Here is a 15,890-nt window from a genome sequence, read left to right as displayed (position 1 = left end):
CCAGTTTTTCCGTTTCTACAAGCCAGTCTCCCGAGTACCCAAACCATGCAAAAAGCGTAAATGGAGGAAACGTAAAAGTTATGAGATTTATTCGAGATTTGCCCCACTCAAAAATGATTATTGGCCTATTTTTAAGCATGTCAGCAGTGCGAAACGAGTAAAATAATAAAGGGGACAGGTTGTAAAGTGAAAGGAAATATTCAAAAGAAGTTATCAAGATTGGGTGTCAGCGGACCAAAAGATTATTGCATTCTGTTCAGTACTGTATTGCTTCTATATCTGAAAGAGGGCACGAGGTCCATCCAGTTATCAGCATATATACACAATGATCTTCTGTTGACACCCTAAAAATAAAACTCGGCATACAATATTTGCAATCGTGATCCTAGTCGAAAGTTTTGGTGTGAACAAACTTTTGCCATCCCTTACTGTACTTTCTATTAAAAGCTGGGTAGCCATCAGGGACATTACCTTTACCAGAAATTACCTAAGGGAGACTTAACAACATTTAAATAGAAAGGCCAGGCCATTCCCTGCATTGAACATATTCTACGCACAATACAGAATATTATAATAGTTAATCATTCTCTTTCTTTTAGCCCAGTGAGATTCACTGACCATTTCTAATATGGCGTTTGTTCCTGTAGTGAAAAGGTAGCTAGGTCATTTTTGCATTTTTGTGCTGTGGTGGAATTGTTAATTGAAATCAAGACACAACAGTGTTTCTCTAGTCTCAGGTCAAAAACTATTTGAACCTGTTGCCTTATTCTAGGAGTATGGGTGATTGCTTCTAACATTTTTTTTATCAAATGGAAACTGGGAATCAGACCTTGTAATTACTCTTTCCATCATATGATGACACAATAAGAACTTTAGTTAAGAAACAGAACACTTTGTCAACTTACTTGATTTTAACAATGCTGCAAGTGCCTCAATAGCGGCCCTGCAAAAAAGACATATTTTGGTCATAATTATTGTCAACATAAACACTTCTGTTAACTCACAACTGTCTAATGAATCCATATACTCTGAACTATAACAATAACCTTGTAGAAAATGTATCTTTTTCATTAAATATTTGAATGTAATTGTGTATAGCATGCTTTACAATTGAAGTAAATTGTTGTTATTGTTGATCAATACACAGTTCACCACATTCAAATAAATGCAAATGATAATAATGTAAAATTAAGATAATCGCTCCTCGAGAGCACTTGAAAAAAAGTACTTGAAGCTTTTTCTGTAAGTATTCATTTAATCCATGGGCCTTGGTCTATGAGTCTCCATGTATATGTTGAAATACAGCTGTTAGTCTTAAGTATAGCTTAATGTAGGAGAATGACCACGGCGAGGGACTGTCTGCGTGGGAGAAGGAAGAGGTAAGGTACTATACAAGAAAATTTCACATTAGACCCTGCACGCATATAGCTCGGCGTGGTCATATTCACGCTACATAGATTTTTGACCAACTTGCAGGTTAGATCTTTTTGTAAGTGCTCGAATTAATGATTCTTTTACCCTTCTGAAGTCAATCGCATTAGTACCATTTATCTGGAGGAATTGCATGATTTCGTCACACGTTATTGCAGCTACCTGACATGCTATTAATAACAAGGAGGGGAGAGAGACATAGGGAGTGTATTCCTTCTCCCAGATGATATAAATGAACAACAAGAATCCACCAGATTTGGGTGATGTGTTCCCTACAGTGGTAGGGAGCACATAGTGTTTTTAAAATACCCCTCACACATCAAAAGGACTCTTGGTGTCATGCTTCATCATGGGGTTCTTCGCACCACTCTACAGGATGTGGCGTGCTGCGACCTTAGACTACGCGGGAGCACTGATAATATAGACTATGCGTGGAGCATGTGAGGGTTGGGTGTGAGTATGTGGTGAGGTAGTATGAGTGAGTGAATGTTTAAAAATTTCCTGGCTCGTGGGGTAGGTCAGAACTATTTTAATGAGCCCCCGGGCTGGTACTATTAAAATGGGTGCAGATTGAGGTGATTATGTGATCTTAAGCACATCACCTCTTGGCTGCGTCGACATGTTTCGGAGATCAACTCCTTCTTCAGGACAGGGTGCACCACACCCCACCTTACTCACGTTTTCTTAAGTAAAAAAGTGTATTTACAAAAAGAGTGGAGATGTAGTACTATAATGTTCCTACAAATTGAATGAAGTTCTCTGCCAATATGCAAGTAACCTAAAACGCAAAAAAGGAAAAAGACGACCACAAATGTAGAAATCCACTCCTCAATTTTGTACAAGGTACAGTGACCTGTAACAAATGTATAAATGGTGTTGGGTCACTAGACAAAATTATGTCATGCTACTTGTGCAGGTGACCCTGTAAAAAAGGGAAGAAATACAGTACAAACACACACATAACATGAAACACACACATTTTATTATATTATGGTCCAAAAGTGCAGAAATTAAAAAGCAAAAACAAATTTTGTGCATTCAGAAATATTTTTGAAGTTTCTATTTGCAGCTTAAGTCCCACTGCTATAATGCCCCTAAAACAATCACACTTTATTAACCAAATCATAATGTTCCTACCAACTATCATTTTGTTACCGATTTATCAAAGAAAGAGAGCTAATTATGTGTTGAAAATTTAAACAAATTTACACCTTGGCATAAAAAGTTACACTTCACAGAAGAAAGGAATTGTGCTATGGTCTATTACTAACCAAGTAATTTATTAATATTTGTAACATTCTACAATGAGGATTGTTCATCTGATTTTAACAAAGAGGCTTCTTCACTGTCCTAAAAATCGACTAGGGACATCAAGTCAGTAACTCAACTCGGTTTTAAAGCACCATGACTTCTGCAAGAAGTAACCATAAGAGTGGTATCCTGTCAGTAAGTTTGTATCTAAAGCAAAAAATTGATGAGGTTGTGGGAACTGGAAATTTAGTGATTGACATATGCTCACATATATGCTACGTTATGTGCATCCCTTTCCACTTGAGGATCTTGGTTGGGGCTAAAAGTTGTAAGTGGAAAGTAATAAAGCCCTTGAGATTTAAGTTAACTAGAAATATATTTATAAATTGTTTCTAGTGTGGTTGTGTGCTTTGGGGCATCCGCAAAATCATGCACTCTAACCATGTAGAGTACCTAATGTATAAATACAACATGAGAAATTGGGCTTAGTACACAGAAAGCATTGAAATGTATTTAATTTTCCACAGCCAGGATATTGTTTTATAATATGTTTCATGATATTAATGCATTTTACAATAAAGTGTTCGATCCCGGAGCCTGAAAATGAGGCAATTATGATGTGGAATCCCCATCCCAGACACTAAATAATGCAGTGCAAAGCTGTGTTGGAACTTAAAATTAGCCCTGGCAAAAAAAATCCAACTAGTCCCACACTGCAGGGCGATCATCACTAGAATAAGCTGCAGTCCACCAAGAATATGCCTTGGCAGAACTACCAGTCCATTTCTGATGCTAAAGCCACAATAACTGGCCTTTGGTTTTAACTGGGACTTTAGGGATGACTATAAACTTCATGCATGACTTAAGGGAAGGAGGGTAGTCAGGTCTAACAGGACCATTGTAGCAGGGTGTTTCCGTTCTGGTAGGAGAAGGAAAGGTGAAGTGGAGCGAGAAGGAGAGCATTAAATAAAGGAAAAGTTTGTTTGGTACTGAAAGTCTGAGGCATTTCAGTTTGAAAAAGTATACCGAGCAAAGCCATCAAACTGAACTCATGGAAGGAAACTAAAAAACTAGGCTTGGTTATCCTGAGTGAAATGAACATTCAGACTTAAGCATTTTCCATTAAACTGCTGTGCCGGAAAGGTAAATATACGAAGCATGTACCAAAAGCAAACCTATTAAATATTTGACTGCTATGGTTTAGTCCATGGTACTGATCCATTTTTGAGATTTATGACAGGTCCCACTTAAATCTTCACAGTTTTATTCCACAAAAGATATCCGGAAATGGGAACAGTGCTGAGCAAGAAAGTGTGTGATGTTGTTTTCAAAAGTAACATTAACAAAAGATTTGCTGTGATAGGTCCACCCTCTTCCCAGGCTTCAGAAACTGAGTGTTGTAAACAAGCTGTTTTTTCTGTAAAATAGTTTTTAAGAGGTGGTCAATATTTACTATTTATATGACTTCTACCGTCTTGTAGGAAAGAGGTGTAGAGCCAATGTGGGGTGCACTTAGAAAACCTATCATTTTAAAAACATAAACATTTCTGAATTCTGAACGTGGTCATTTGTGAAGATTTAGTCGTGTATCAAGAGGGAGAGAGAGGACCAGATAGCTAGCCCGCGTCCCCGTATTATATGTAATTTTATCAAAAAAGAGGCTAGCTGAGGTGGGGGGAAGGTGGTTGTTTAAACAATATTCTAGTTTAAAGGTATTCGTGACTCGTTTTTGTTGTGTCAGACGGTTGTGGCACCTGGTAGGTGTGCTCATGAAGCCCTCACCCACCAACCTAGTTGGTGGCATGCTTCATCATCGGGCCCACCCAGTGACACCTAACGTGTCCCGGGTGTGCTACGACGCCTGGTGACAGCGGAGCAGTTATATCACTGTGTGTGCGGTGAAGAATGTTTTGAATGTGAGTTTAAAACGGCTTGGCGGGGGTCCCAGTACCCGAAGGTAGGACAGACTTTAATACCTGGGCCTCCGTCAGCGGTTAAAAATAAGGCAGGTGGACGTTAGAGGCGGGTTACGACCTCCCACGTCCTTGGTACGTCAACATGTTTCAGCCAGTGCCTTATGGATATGCTGGCTTTCTTCAGGACGATTAAAAAGTGTGTGTAATTAAAACTAGTGGATGTGTGATACGGACTATGTGTCTACACGCCCTAAAGTGTATCTATGTCTGAGAGGGGGAATTCCCTTCTCAAGACCACCTGTACAGATAACAAGTAGGACAAAGACAAAAACATACAGGGAAAGAAAGAGTCACTTGGAGGATATGCATGAAAACTCATGACAGCCGAGGGAGTGCGGGCTATAAGCGGCTAAGGTGTAATGGTATTGGTGGTACCATTATTGTGAGAATCGCACTAGAACATCGTAGGTGGGGTGGTTAAAACAGCGGTATTCACAGTAGTAGTGAAAATGGTGAGAATCTGAGAAAGCGTAAGTGGTTTTCTTACGCTAGTTTTAAGGATTAATTCTTCAAGGTTATTGAAGAGGCAAAGTAGTTGATCCTATATAGGAGAAAAAGGGTATGTCCACTGAGATTTAGGAGACCTGTAGGGAGAAAAATTACAGCGCTTACTTATGGTAGGGGTGGTTGTTCGATCATACTCACAGGATTACTGACCAGAGCTTGCTGTGGACCTGTAGTGCCTTCTTCGCAGAACCGGTAAGTAGTGGTCGGTGCTACTGAGTTTTATACTGTGGTTGGTTGATTGAAGGCGTGTACCTGTATAGTGATAGAGATGGTAGATAGACTCGGACTGCTGAGTCATGATGCTGCTCAGGTGAGTCAAGAGAGCTATGCGCATGTTCAGAGTATGCTCGCCGGGCTCGGCAGTAGCAACGCATGCGCTGGTAGTGGTGGAGTTATGCATGTGCGTAATGACAGGCATACGTGAGTCTGTCAGGCTAGGTTACTGAATAGGTACACTAAACGGTCACTAATCGTGCAATAAGTACATACTAGGAGTTCTATCAATAGGAGCACAGCTTCAAGGTTATGGGACCGTGGATATTTCATGGGGGGCCATTTCCCATCACTCAGAACTAATGGACTGTTGCTCAGGGGTTTCAAATGACAGGCTGATGAGGTTGCCTTGTGGTTATACAGTAGACAGGGCATTCCATGGGATGGCATCATTCAAGCCGTCATTGGCAGTGGAAAGGCGATATATCCATCGCTGTTCCTTGTTGAGAAGTTTTTTGTCGTTGTTGATGGGCTTTCAGGGATTTGTTCAATGACTGTCCAGTTGAAGTCATTGGGAGTATGGCAGTGAGTAATGAAATGGTTGGTCTGTCTGCTGATGTTTTTCTTGCACCGTATCGTGCTTTGGTGTTCAGTTATTCTGGTTCTGACTTTTCGTGTTGTCATTCCCACATACCGCAGGCCACACGTGCACGTGAGCATGTATATCACGTTGCGTGAGTTGCAATTGGTGTGGTTCCGTTGGGTCCAGGTTTTGTGTGGTTCCGGATTGAGAGTTTTGGTATGGGTAGTGAGATGACACACACTGCAGTCGTTGCACGGGTAGTGTCCTGTGACTTTCGGCAGGCCCCAAGCATTCAGGATCGTATTGTCTTGAGGTCTGGGTGGTGGTCTTGGTCGGGTGCTTACCAGTTGGTCTTTCAGATTATTGTTCCTTTTATATGCAAACCTGGGAGCATCCCAGTTTCTCTGCCTGGAATTGATTATTCTCCAGTGTTTTTTGATGATCTTAGCTACCTCGTTGGATGCTGTATTATAGGTGGTGACACAAGTTATAGGTTGTTCCTCGTCCTCCTTTTGGATGGTTTCAAGGAGTGCGTCACGGTTTTGATTCCTGGCTCTCTTGTTTGTCTTCAGAATGATGGCCTTGGGGTAACCACGGTTTTCCAATTTGGTTGCTAGATCTGCCGATTGTGATTTGTAGTCACTGATGTTGGTGCAGTTTCTCCGAATGCGGAGAAACTGTCCGAATGGCAAGTTTTCTCTGAGTGGTCGGGGGTGAAAACTTGTGTAGAGGAGCAATGAGTTCCTTGCAGTCGGTTTGTAGTAGGTAGTGGTAATGAGGGTCCCATCTTTGGCAGTGATCGCCAGGTCTAGGAAGGGTAGTTGTTGGTTGTTAGCTGTGCAAGTGAACTTCAAGTATTGGTCTCTGGTGTTGAGCCAGGTCATGAAGTTGTTCAAGTCAATGTGAGAGCCTTGCAAATGACCAGAATGTCATCTATATATCTGTGCCACTTCAGGATATGATGGCTGAACGGGTTGGCTTCTGTGGAGATGTGGGTGCTTTCAAAATGGTGTACGTATAGTCCCGCCACACTAGGGGCAAAAACACTGCCCATCGAAGTCCCGTTTATTTGGAGGTAGAATGTGCCCTCGTACTCAAAATAGTTTTCTTTGAGGGCCAGCGTGGCACACGCTAGAATGAAACTTCTCGGAGTGTGGTAGGGCCAGGGCGATTCTTCCAGGATGTCATGGAGAACCTTCAGGGTGGCATCTTGTGGGAGACTGGTATACAGGCTTTCCACGTCTAACCCTACCAGTAACTGGGTGTTCGGGTAAAGTCCATGTTGTTTATGACCTGTAATAGGTGTTTGGTGTCCTTTATATATGTGGGCGTTTTTTGCACCAAGGGATTTAGAAAGAAATCGCAATACCGAGACAGTGGCTCTAGTAGGGAGTTTATGCCGGATACAATGGGTCTGCCAGGTGGTGGAATGGTGCTTATGTGTACTTTTGGTACAGTGTAAAAGTACGGTGTCCTGGTATGTTCAGGGCAAAGGTATTCAGCTTCTTGCTTGGAAATGTGCTCCGCATCTGCTGCCCTCTAGCTTGTTTTTGTATGAGGTAATAGTGGCTTTGAAATGGCTCTCAGTGGCTTAAATTTCGACCATTATGGCATCCGAAAGGCGTTTAGTTGTTTTGAGTATGAGTAGCATCCAGTCCCTGGTACAGTGCCAGGCAATCTGGGCCCAGTCCTTCCTGAACGTGGGGTCATCAAGGAAGATCCTGGGTGCGTTGCTCCCAAGGAGGCCCCTTGGGGCCGTATTAGTTCTGAGATATTGGGCCAGGATGGTCCCATGAAGGATGGTACGTATTCTGTTTCTCTTTTTCTCTGTGAGGGTCTCCCAATCAGTGGTCTGTGCGATAGTGCTGGAAATGTTAAAATCCACTTGGAACGACGGGTCAGAGAGAATGTCTGCCGCGTCACTCTCAGTGAAGGTTAAGCCATGGCTTTCCTCCATGGCTGGGGTATTCTCTCGCAGCTGTGCGCTGCCTGTATAGTCGTGTATCAAGAGGGAGAGAGAGGACCAGATAGCTAGCCCGTGTCCCCGTATTATATGTAATTTAATCAAAAAAGAGGCTAGCTGAGGTGGGGGGGAAGGGGGTTGTTTAAACAATATTCTAGTTTAAAGGTATTCGTGACTCGGTTTTGTTTTGTTTTGTTTTCTAAATCCCTTGGTGCAAAAAACGCCCACATATATAAAGGACACCAAACACCTATTACAGGTCATAAACAACTATGGACTTTGACCCGAACACCCAGTTACTGGTAGGGTTAGATGTGGAAAGCCTGTATACCAGTCTCCCACAAGATGCCACCCTGAAGGTTCTCCATGACATCCTGGAAGAATCGCCCTGGCCCTACCACACCCTGAGAAGTTTCATTCTAGCGTGTGCCACGCTGGCCCTCAAAGAAAACTATTTTGAGTACGAGGGCACATTCTACCACCAAACAAACGGGACTTCAATGGGCAGTGTTTTCGCCCCTAGTGTGGCGGGACTATACGTACACCATTTTGAAAGCACCCACATCTCCACAGAAGCCAACCCGTTCAGCCATCATATCCTGAAGTGGCACAGATATATAGATGACATTCTGGTCATTTGGCAAGGCTCTCACAGTGACTTGAACTACTTCATGACCTGGCTCAACACCAGAGACCAATACTTGAAGTTCACTTGCACAGATAACAACCAACAACTACCCTTCCTAGATCTGGCGATCACTGCCAAAGATGGGACCCTCATTACCACTAACTACTACAAACCGACTGCAAGGAACTCATTGCTCCTCTACACACGTTTTCACCCCCGACCACTCAGAGAAAATTTGCCATTCGGACAGTTTCTCCGCATTCGGAGAAACTGCACCAACATCAGTGACTACAAATCACAATCGGCAGATCTAGCAACCAAATTGGAAAACCGTGGTTACCCCAAGGCCATCATTCGGAAGACAAACAAGAGAGCCAGGAATCAAAACCGTGACGCACTCCTTGAAACCATCCAAAAGGAGGACGAGGAACAACCTATAACTTGCGTCACCACCTATAATACAGCATCCAACGAGGTAGCTAAGATCATCAAAAAACACTGGAGAATAATCAATTCCGGGCAGAGAAACTGGGATGATCCCAGGTTTGCATATAAAAGGAACAATAATCTGAAAGACCAACTGGTAAGCACCCGACCAAGACCACCACCCAGACCTCAAGACAATACGATCCTGAAAGCTTGGGGCCTGCCGAAAGTCACAGGACACTACCCGTGCAACGACTGCAGTGTGTGTCATCTCACTACCCATACCAAAACTCTCAATCTGGAACAACACAAAACCTGGACCCAACGGAACCACACCAATTGCAACTCACGCAACGTGATATACATGCTCACGTGCACGTGTGGCCTGCGGTATGTGGGAATGACAACACGAAAAGTCAGAACCAGAATAACTGAACACCGAAGCACGATACGGTGCAAGAAAAACATCAGCAGACTGACCAACCATTTCATTACTCACTGCCATACTCCCAATGACTTCAACTGGACAGTCATTAAACAAATCCCTGAAAGCCCCATCAACAACGACAAAAAACTTCTCAACAAGGAACAGCGATGGATATATCGCCTTTCCACTGCCAATGACGGCTTGAATGATGCCATCCCATGGAATGCCCTGTCTACTGTATAACCACAAGGCAACCTCATCAGCCTGTCATTTGAAACCCCTGAGCAACAATCCATTAGTTCTGAGTGATGGGAAATGGCCCCCCATGAAATATCCACGGTCCCATAACCTTGAAGCTGTGCTCCTATTGATAGAACTCCTAGTATGTACTTATTGCACAATTAGTGACCGTTTAGTGTACCTATTCAGTAACCTAGCCTGACAGACTCACGTATGCCTGTCATTACGCACCTGCATAACTCCACCACTACCTGCGCATGCGTTGCTACTGCCAAGCCCGGCGAGCATATTCTGAACATGCGCATAGCTCTCTTGACTCACCTGAGCAGCATCATGACTCAGCAGTCCGAGTCTATCTACCATCTCTATCACTATACAGGTACACGCCTTCAATCAACCAACCACAGTATAAAACCCAGTAGCACCGACCACTACTTACCGCTTCTGCGAAGAAGGCACTACAGGTCCACAGCAAGCTCTGGTCAGTAATCCCGTGAGTATGATCGAACAACCACCACTACCATAGGTAAGCGCTGTCATTTTTCTCCCTACAGGTCTCCTAAATCTCAGTGAACATACCCTTTTTCTCCTATATAGGATCAACTACTTTGCCTCTTCAATAACCTTGAAGAATTAATCCTTAAAACTAGCGTAAGAAAACCACTTACGCTTTCTCACCTTCTCACCATTTTCACTACTACTGTGAATACCGCTGTTTTAACCACCCCACCTACGATGTTCTAGTGCGATTCTCACAATAATGGTACCACCAATACCATTACACCTTAGCCGCTTATAGCCCGCACTCCCTCGCTATTAAGTCGGCTGTCATGAGTTTTCATGCATATCCTCCAAGTGACTCTTTCTTTCCCTGTATGTTTTTGTCTTTGTCCTACTTGTTATCTGTACAGGTGATCTTGAGAAGGGAATCCCCCCTCTCACACATAGATACACTTTAGGGCGTGTAGACACATAGTCTGTATCACACGTCCACTAGTTTTAATTACACACACTTTTTATTCGTCCTGAAGAAAGCCAGCATATCCATAAGGCACTGGCTGAAACATGTTGACGTACCAAGGACGTGGGAGGTCGTAACCCGCCTGTAACGTCCACCTGCCTTATTTTTAACCGCTGACGGAGGCCCAGGTATTAAAGTCTGTCCTACCTTCGGGTACTGGGACCCCCGCCAAGCCGTTTTAAACTCACATTCAAAACATTCTTCACCGCACACACAGTGATATACCTGCTCCGCTGTCACCAGGCGTCGTAGCACACCCGGGACATGTTAGGTGTCACTGGGTGGGCCCGATGATGAAGCATGCCACCAACTAGGTTGGTGGGTGAGGGCTTCATGAGCACACCTACCAGGTGCCACAACCGTCTGACAAAACAAAACCGAGTCACGAATACCTTTAAACTAGAATATTGTTTAAACAACCCCCTTCCCCCCCACCTCAGCTAGCCTCTTTTTTGATTAAATTACATATAATACGGGGACACAGGCTAGCTATCTGGTCCTCTCTCTCCCTCTTGATACACGACTATACAGGCAGCGCACAGCTGCGAGACAATACCCCAGCCATGGAGGAAAACCATGGCTTAACCTTCACTGAGAGTGACACGGCAGACATTCTCTCTGACCCGTCGTTCCAAGTGGATTTTAACATTTCCAGCACTATCGCACAGACCACTGATTGGGAGACCCTCACAGAGAAAAAGAGAAACAGAATACGTACCATCCTTCATGGGACCATCCTGGCCCAATATCTCAGAACTAATATGGCCCCAAGGGGCCTCCTTGTGAGCAACGCACCCAGGATCTTCCTTAATGACCCCACGTTCAGGAAGGACTGGGCCCAGATTGCCTGGCACTGTACCAGGGACTGGATGCTGCTCATACTCAAAACAGCTAAACGCCTTTCGGATGCCATAATGGTCGAAATTTAAGCCACTGAGAGCCATTTCAAAGCCACTAGTACCTCATACAAAAAGAAGCTAGATGACCAAAACAGAGAGATTAATGAATACAAGGACTACCTGACCCAGGCCAAAATCAAAAAATTTGAAAAAGACTTAAAGAAGTTCAGCTATGCAAAGGTGTACCCGTACTCGGAAGAAAAATATATACACCACCAACCAAAGACAGTAACATGTCTAACTCTTCAGGAGACGACAGCTCTATTTCAAGTGACTCCAGCAATAGATCACAGAAGCGAGGAGGAGGTGGAAGAGGAAGAAGAGGACAACGTTGGCCTAACACTTGGCAAAGAGGCCAACAAAACCAATTTTACGGATTCCCACCCAACTTCGGCCATATGCAGCACCCGTACTACGGCTTCCCCACCATGTTCCCTCCAGGACCAATGCCTCTGTTTGCTGGCAACCAGGGCCCCAACATGCCTTTTTAAGGACGGGGCAGGAGAGCCCGGGGCCGCAGAAGACCAACCCAACACAACACACAGGTTCACTGGGCCGAAGAAGAGAACCCAGTCAGCGCGAACACGCGCCAAAAGGCAAAAGAAGCAACACCGGGACCGAGCAAATAACGAATACCGCCGCTCAGCCTTCACTGGTCTTCAACCTATCCAGTACACCATTATCTCAACAAGAACAATCAGTCCTGGAAAAAGGACTGTCATTTGTGCCCACCACCAGATTGGACAAATTCAAACTCCACACCGAACTGGCACAATTTTTCAGAAAATTAAAACTGAAGTCGTTCTTTGAGAGACCCACACCCGAGAATGACCAACCTCAGGACAACCCAAATATCACGGGCTTAAGGACCAAGTCAACCTTTGTCCCACCCCCCTCCACTGTCCCTGACGAAATCACCGCGTTTGAACAGGCAGTATACCACGACATCGAGAGTCTCCAACCGACCAACCACTTCAACAACTTGTCTTGGAATGATAGACAAACGATCCAACGCCTACAAAATAACCCCACCGTGATCATCAAACCAGCAGACAAGGGGGGAGGCATCGTACTTCTTGACAAAACGGATTATGATACCGAATGCCGAAGACTTCTCAGTGACAACAGGAACTACCGCAGGCTGGATCATGACCCTACAGACCAATTACGCATCACCATCCACGCACTCGTTAAGAGGGCAGCAGATGCGGAGCACATTTCCAAGCAAGAAGCTGAATACCTTTGCCCTGAACATACCAGGACACCGTACTTTTACACTGTACCAAAAGTACACAAAAGCACCATTCCACCACCTGGCAGACCCATTGTATCCGGCATAAACTCCCTACTAGAGCCACTGTCTCGGTATTGCGATTTCTTTCTAAATCCCTTGGTGCAAAAAACGCCCACATATATAAAGGACACCAAACACCTATTACAGGTCATAAACAACTATGGACTTTGACCCGAACACCCAGTTACTGGTAGGGTTAGACGTGGAAAGCCTGTATACCAGTCTCCCACAAGATGCCACCCTGAAGGTTCTCCATGACATCCTGGAAGAATCGCCCTGGCCCTACCACACCCCGAGAAGTTTCATTCTAGCGTGTGCCACGCTGGCCCTCAAAGAAAACTATTTTGAGTACGAGGGCACATTCTACCTCCAAACAAACGGGACTTCGATGGGCAGTGTTTTCGCCCCTAGTGTGGCGGGACTATACGTACACCATTTTGAAAGCACCCACATCTCCACAGAAGCCAACCCGTTCAGCCATCATATCCTGAAGTGGCACAGATATATAGATGACATTCTGGTCATTTGGCAAGGCTCTCACAGTGACTTGAACAACTTCATGACCTGGCTCAACACCAGAGACCAATACTTGAAGTTCACTTGCACAGCTAACAACCAACAACTACCCTTCCTAGATCTGGCGATCACTGCCAAAGATGGGACCCTCATTACCACTACCTACTACAAACCGACTGCAAGGAACTCATTGCTCCTCTACACACGTTTTCACCCCCGACCACTCAGAGAAAACTTGCCATTCGGACAGTTTCTCCGCATTCGGAGAAACTGCACCAACATCAGTGACTACAAATCACAATCGGCAGATCTAGCAACCAAATTGGAAAACCGTGGTTACCCCAAGGCCATCATTCGGAAGACAAACAAGAGAGCCAGGAATCAAAACCGTGACGCACTCCTTGAAACCATCCAAAAGGAGGACGAGGAACAACCTATAACTTGCGTCACCACCTATAATACAGCATCCAACGAGGTAGCTAAGATCATCAAAAAACACTGGAGAATAATCAATTCCGGGCAGAGAAACTGGGATGCTCCCAGGTTTGCATATAAAAGGAACAATAATCTGAAAGACCAACTGGTAAGCACCCGACCAAGACCACCACCCAGACCTCAAGACAATACGATCCTGAATGCTTGGGGCCTGCCGAAAGTCACAGGACACTACCCGTGCAACGACTGCAGTGTGTGTCATCTCACTACCCATACCAAAACTCTCAATCTGGAACCACACAAAACCTGGACCCAACGGAACCACACCAATTGCAACTCACGCAACGTGATATACATGCTCACGTGCACGTGTGGCCTGCGGTATGTGGGAATGACAACACGAAAAGTCAGAACCAGAATAACTGAACACCGAAGCACGATACGGTGCAAGAAAAACATCAGCAGACTGACCAACCATTTCATTACTCACTGCCATACTCCCAATGACTTCAACTGGACAGTCATTGAACAAATCCCTGAAAGCCCCATCAACAACGACAAAAAACTTCTCAACAAGGAACAGCGATGGATATATCGCCTTTCCACTGCCAATGACGGCTTGAATGATGCCATCCCATGGAATGCCCTGTCTACTGTATAACCACAAGGCAACCTCATCAGCCTGTCATTTCAAACCCCTGAGCAACAATCCATTAGTTCTGAGTGATGGGAAATGGCCCCCCATGAAATATCCACGGTCCCATAACCTTGAAGCCGTGCTCCTATTGATAGAACTCCTAGTATGTACTTATTGCACAATTAGTGACCGTTTAGTGTACCTATTCAGTAACCTAGCCTGACAGACTCACGTATGCCTGTCATTACGCACCTGCATAACTCCACCACTACCTGCGCATGCGTTGCTACTGCCAAGCCCGGCGAGCATACTCTGAACATGCGCATAGCTCTCTTGACTCACCTGAGCAGCATCATGACTCAGCAGTCCGAGTCTATCTACCATCTCTATCACTATACAGGTACACGCCTTCAATCAACCAACCACAGTATAAAACCCAGTAGCACCGACCACTACTTACCGCTTCTGCGAAGAAGGCACTACAGGTCCACAGCAAGCTCTGGTCAGTAATCCTGTGAGTATGATCGAACAACCACCACTACCATAGGTAAGCGCTGTCATTTTTCTCCCTACAGGTCTCCTAAATCTCAGTGGACATACCCTTTTTCTCCTATATAGGATCAACTACTTTGCCTCTTTAATAACCTTGAAGAATTAATCCTTAAAACTAGCGTAAGAAAACCACTTACGCTTTCTCACCTTCTCACCATTTTCACTACTACTGTGAATACCGCTGTTTTAACCACCCCACCTACGATGTTCTAGTGCGATTCTCACAATAATGGTACCACCAATACCATTACACCTTAGCCGCTTATAGCCCGCACTCCCTCGCTATTAAGTCGGCTGTCATGAGTTTTCATGCATATCCTCCAAGTGACTCTTTCTTTCCCTGTATGTTTTTGTCTTTGTCCTACTTGTTATCTGTACAGGTGGTCTTGAGAAGGGAATCCCCCCTCTCACACATAGATACACTTTAGGGCGTGTAGACACATAGTCTGTATCACACGTCCACTAGTTTTAATTACACACACTTTTTATTCGTCCTGAAGAAAGCCAGCATATCCATAAGGCACTGGCTGAAACATGTTGACGTACCAAGGACGTGGGAGGTCGTAACCCGCCTCTAACGTCCACCTGCCTTATTTTTAACCGCTGACGGAGGCCCAGGTATTAAAGTCTGTCCTACCTTCGGGTACTGGGACCCCCGCCAAGCCGTTTTAAACTCACATTCAAAACATTCTTCACCGCACACACAGTGATATACCTGCTCCGCTGTCACCAGGCGTCGTAGCACACCCGGGACACGTTAGGTGTCACTGGGTGGGCCCGATGATGAAGCATGCCACCAACTAGGTTGGTGGGTGAGGGCTTCATGAGCACACCTACCAGGTGCCACAACCGTCTGACAAAACAAAACTGAGTCACGAATACCTTTAAACT

The 15,890-nt window shown here is 44.7% G+C and overlaps 1 protein-coding gene across 2 annotated transcripts in view; it reads right to left on the bottom strand.

Annotated features, from left to right (window-relative positions):
* Positions 1-15,890, bottom strand: part of AGBL1 (AGBL carboxypeptidase 1) — a 3,462,078-nt gene that overhangs the window by 2,863,165 nt on the left and 583,023 nt on the right. For both annotated transcript variants that reach the window (XM_086958112.1, XM_086958114.1), the window contains exon 6: positions 906-943. In XM_086958112.1, the coding sequence (XP_086814238.1) occupies positions 906-943 (38 nt within the window). The remainder of the gene's footprint in view (positions 1-905; positions 944-15,890) is intronic.

The sequence above is a fragment of the Lissotriton vulgaris genome, chromosome 2_1 (assembly GCF_964263255.1).
Source record: "Lissotriton vulgaris chromosome 2_1, aLisVul1.2, whole genome shotgun sequence".
Classification (NCBI taxonomy): domain Eukaryota; kingdom Metazoa; phylum Chordata; class Amphibia; order Caudata; family Salamandridae; genus Lissotriton; species Lissotriton vulgaris.
The sequence above is the reverse complement of the archived record's forward strand: the minus strand, read 5'-3'. Positions and strand labels throughout refer to the sequence as shown.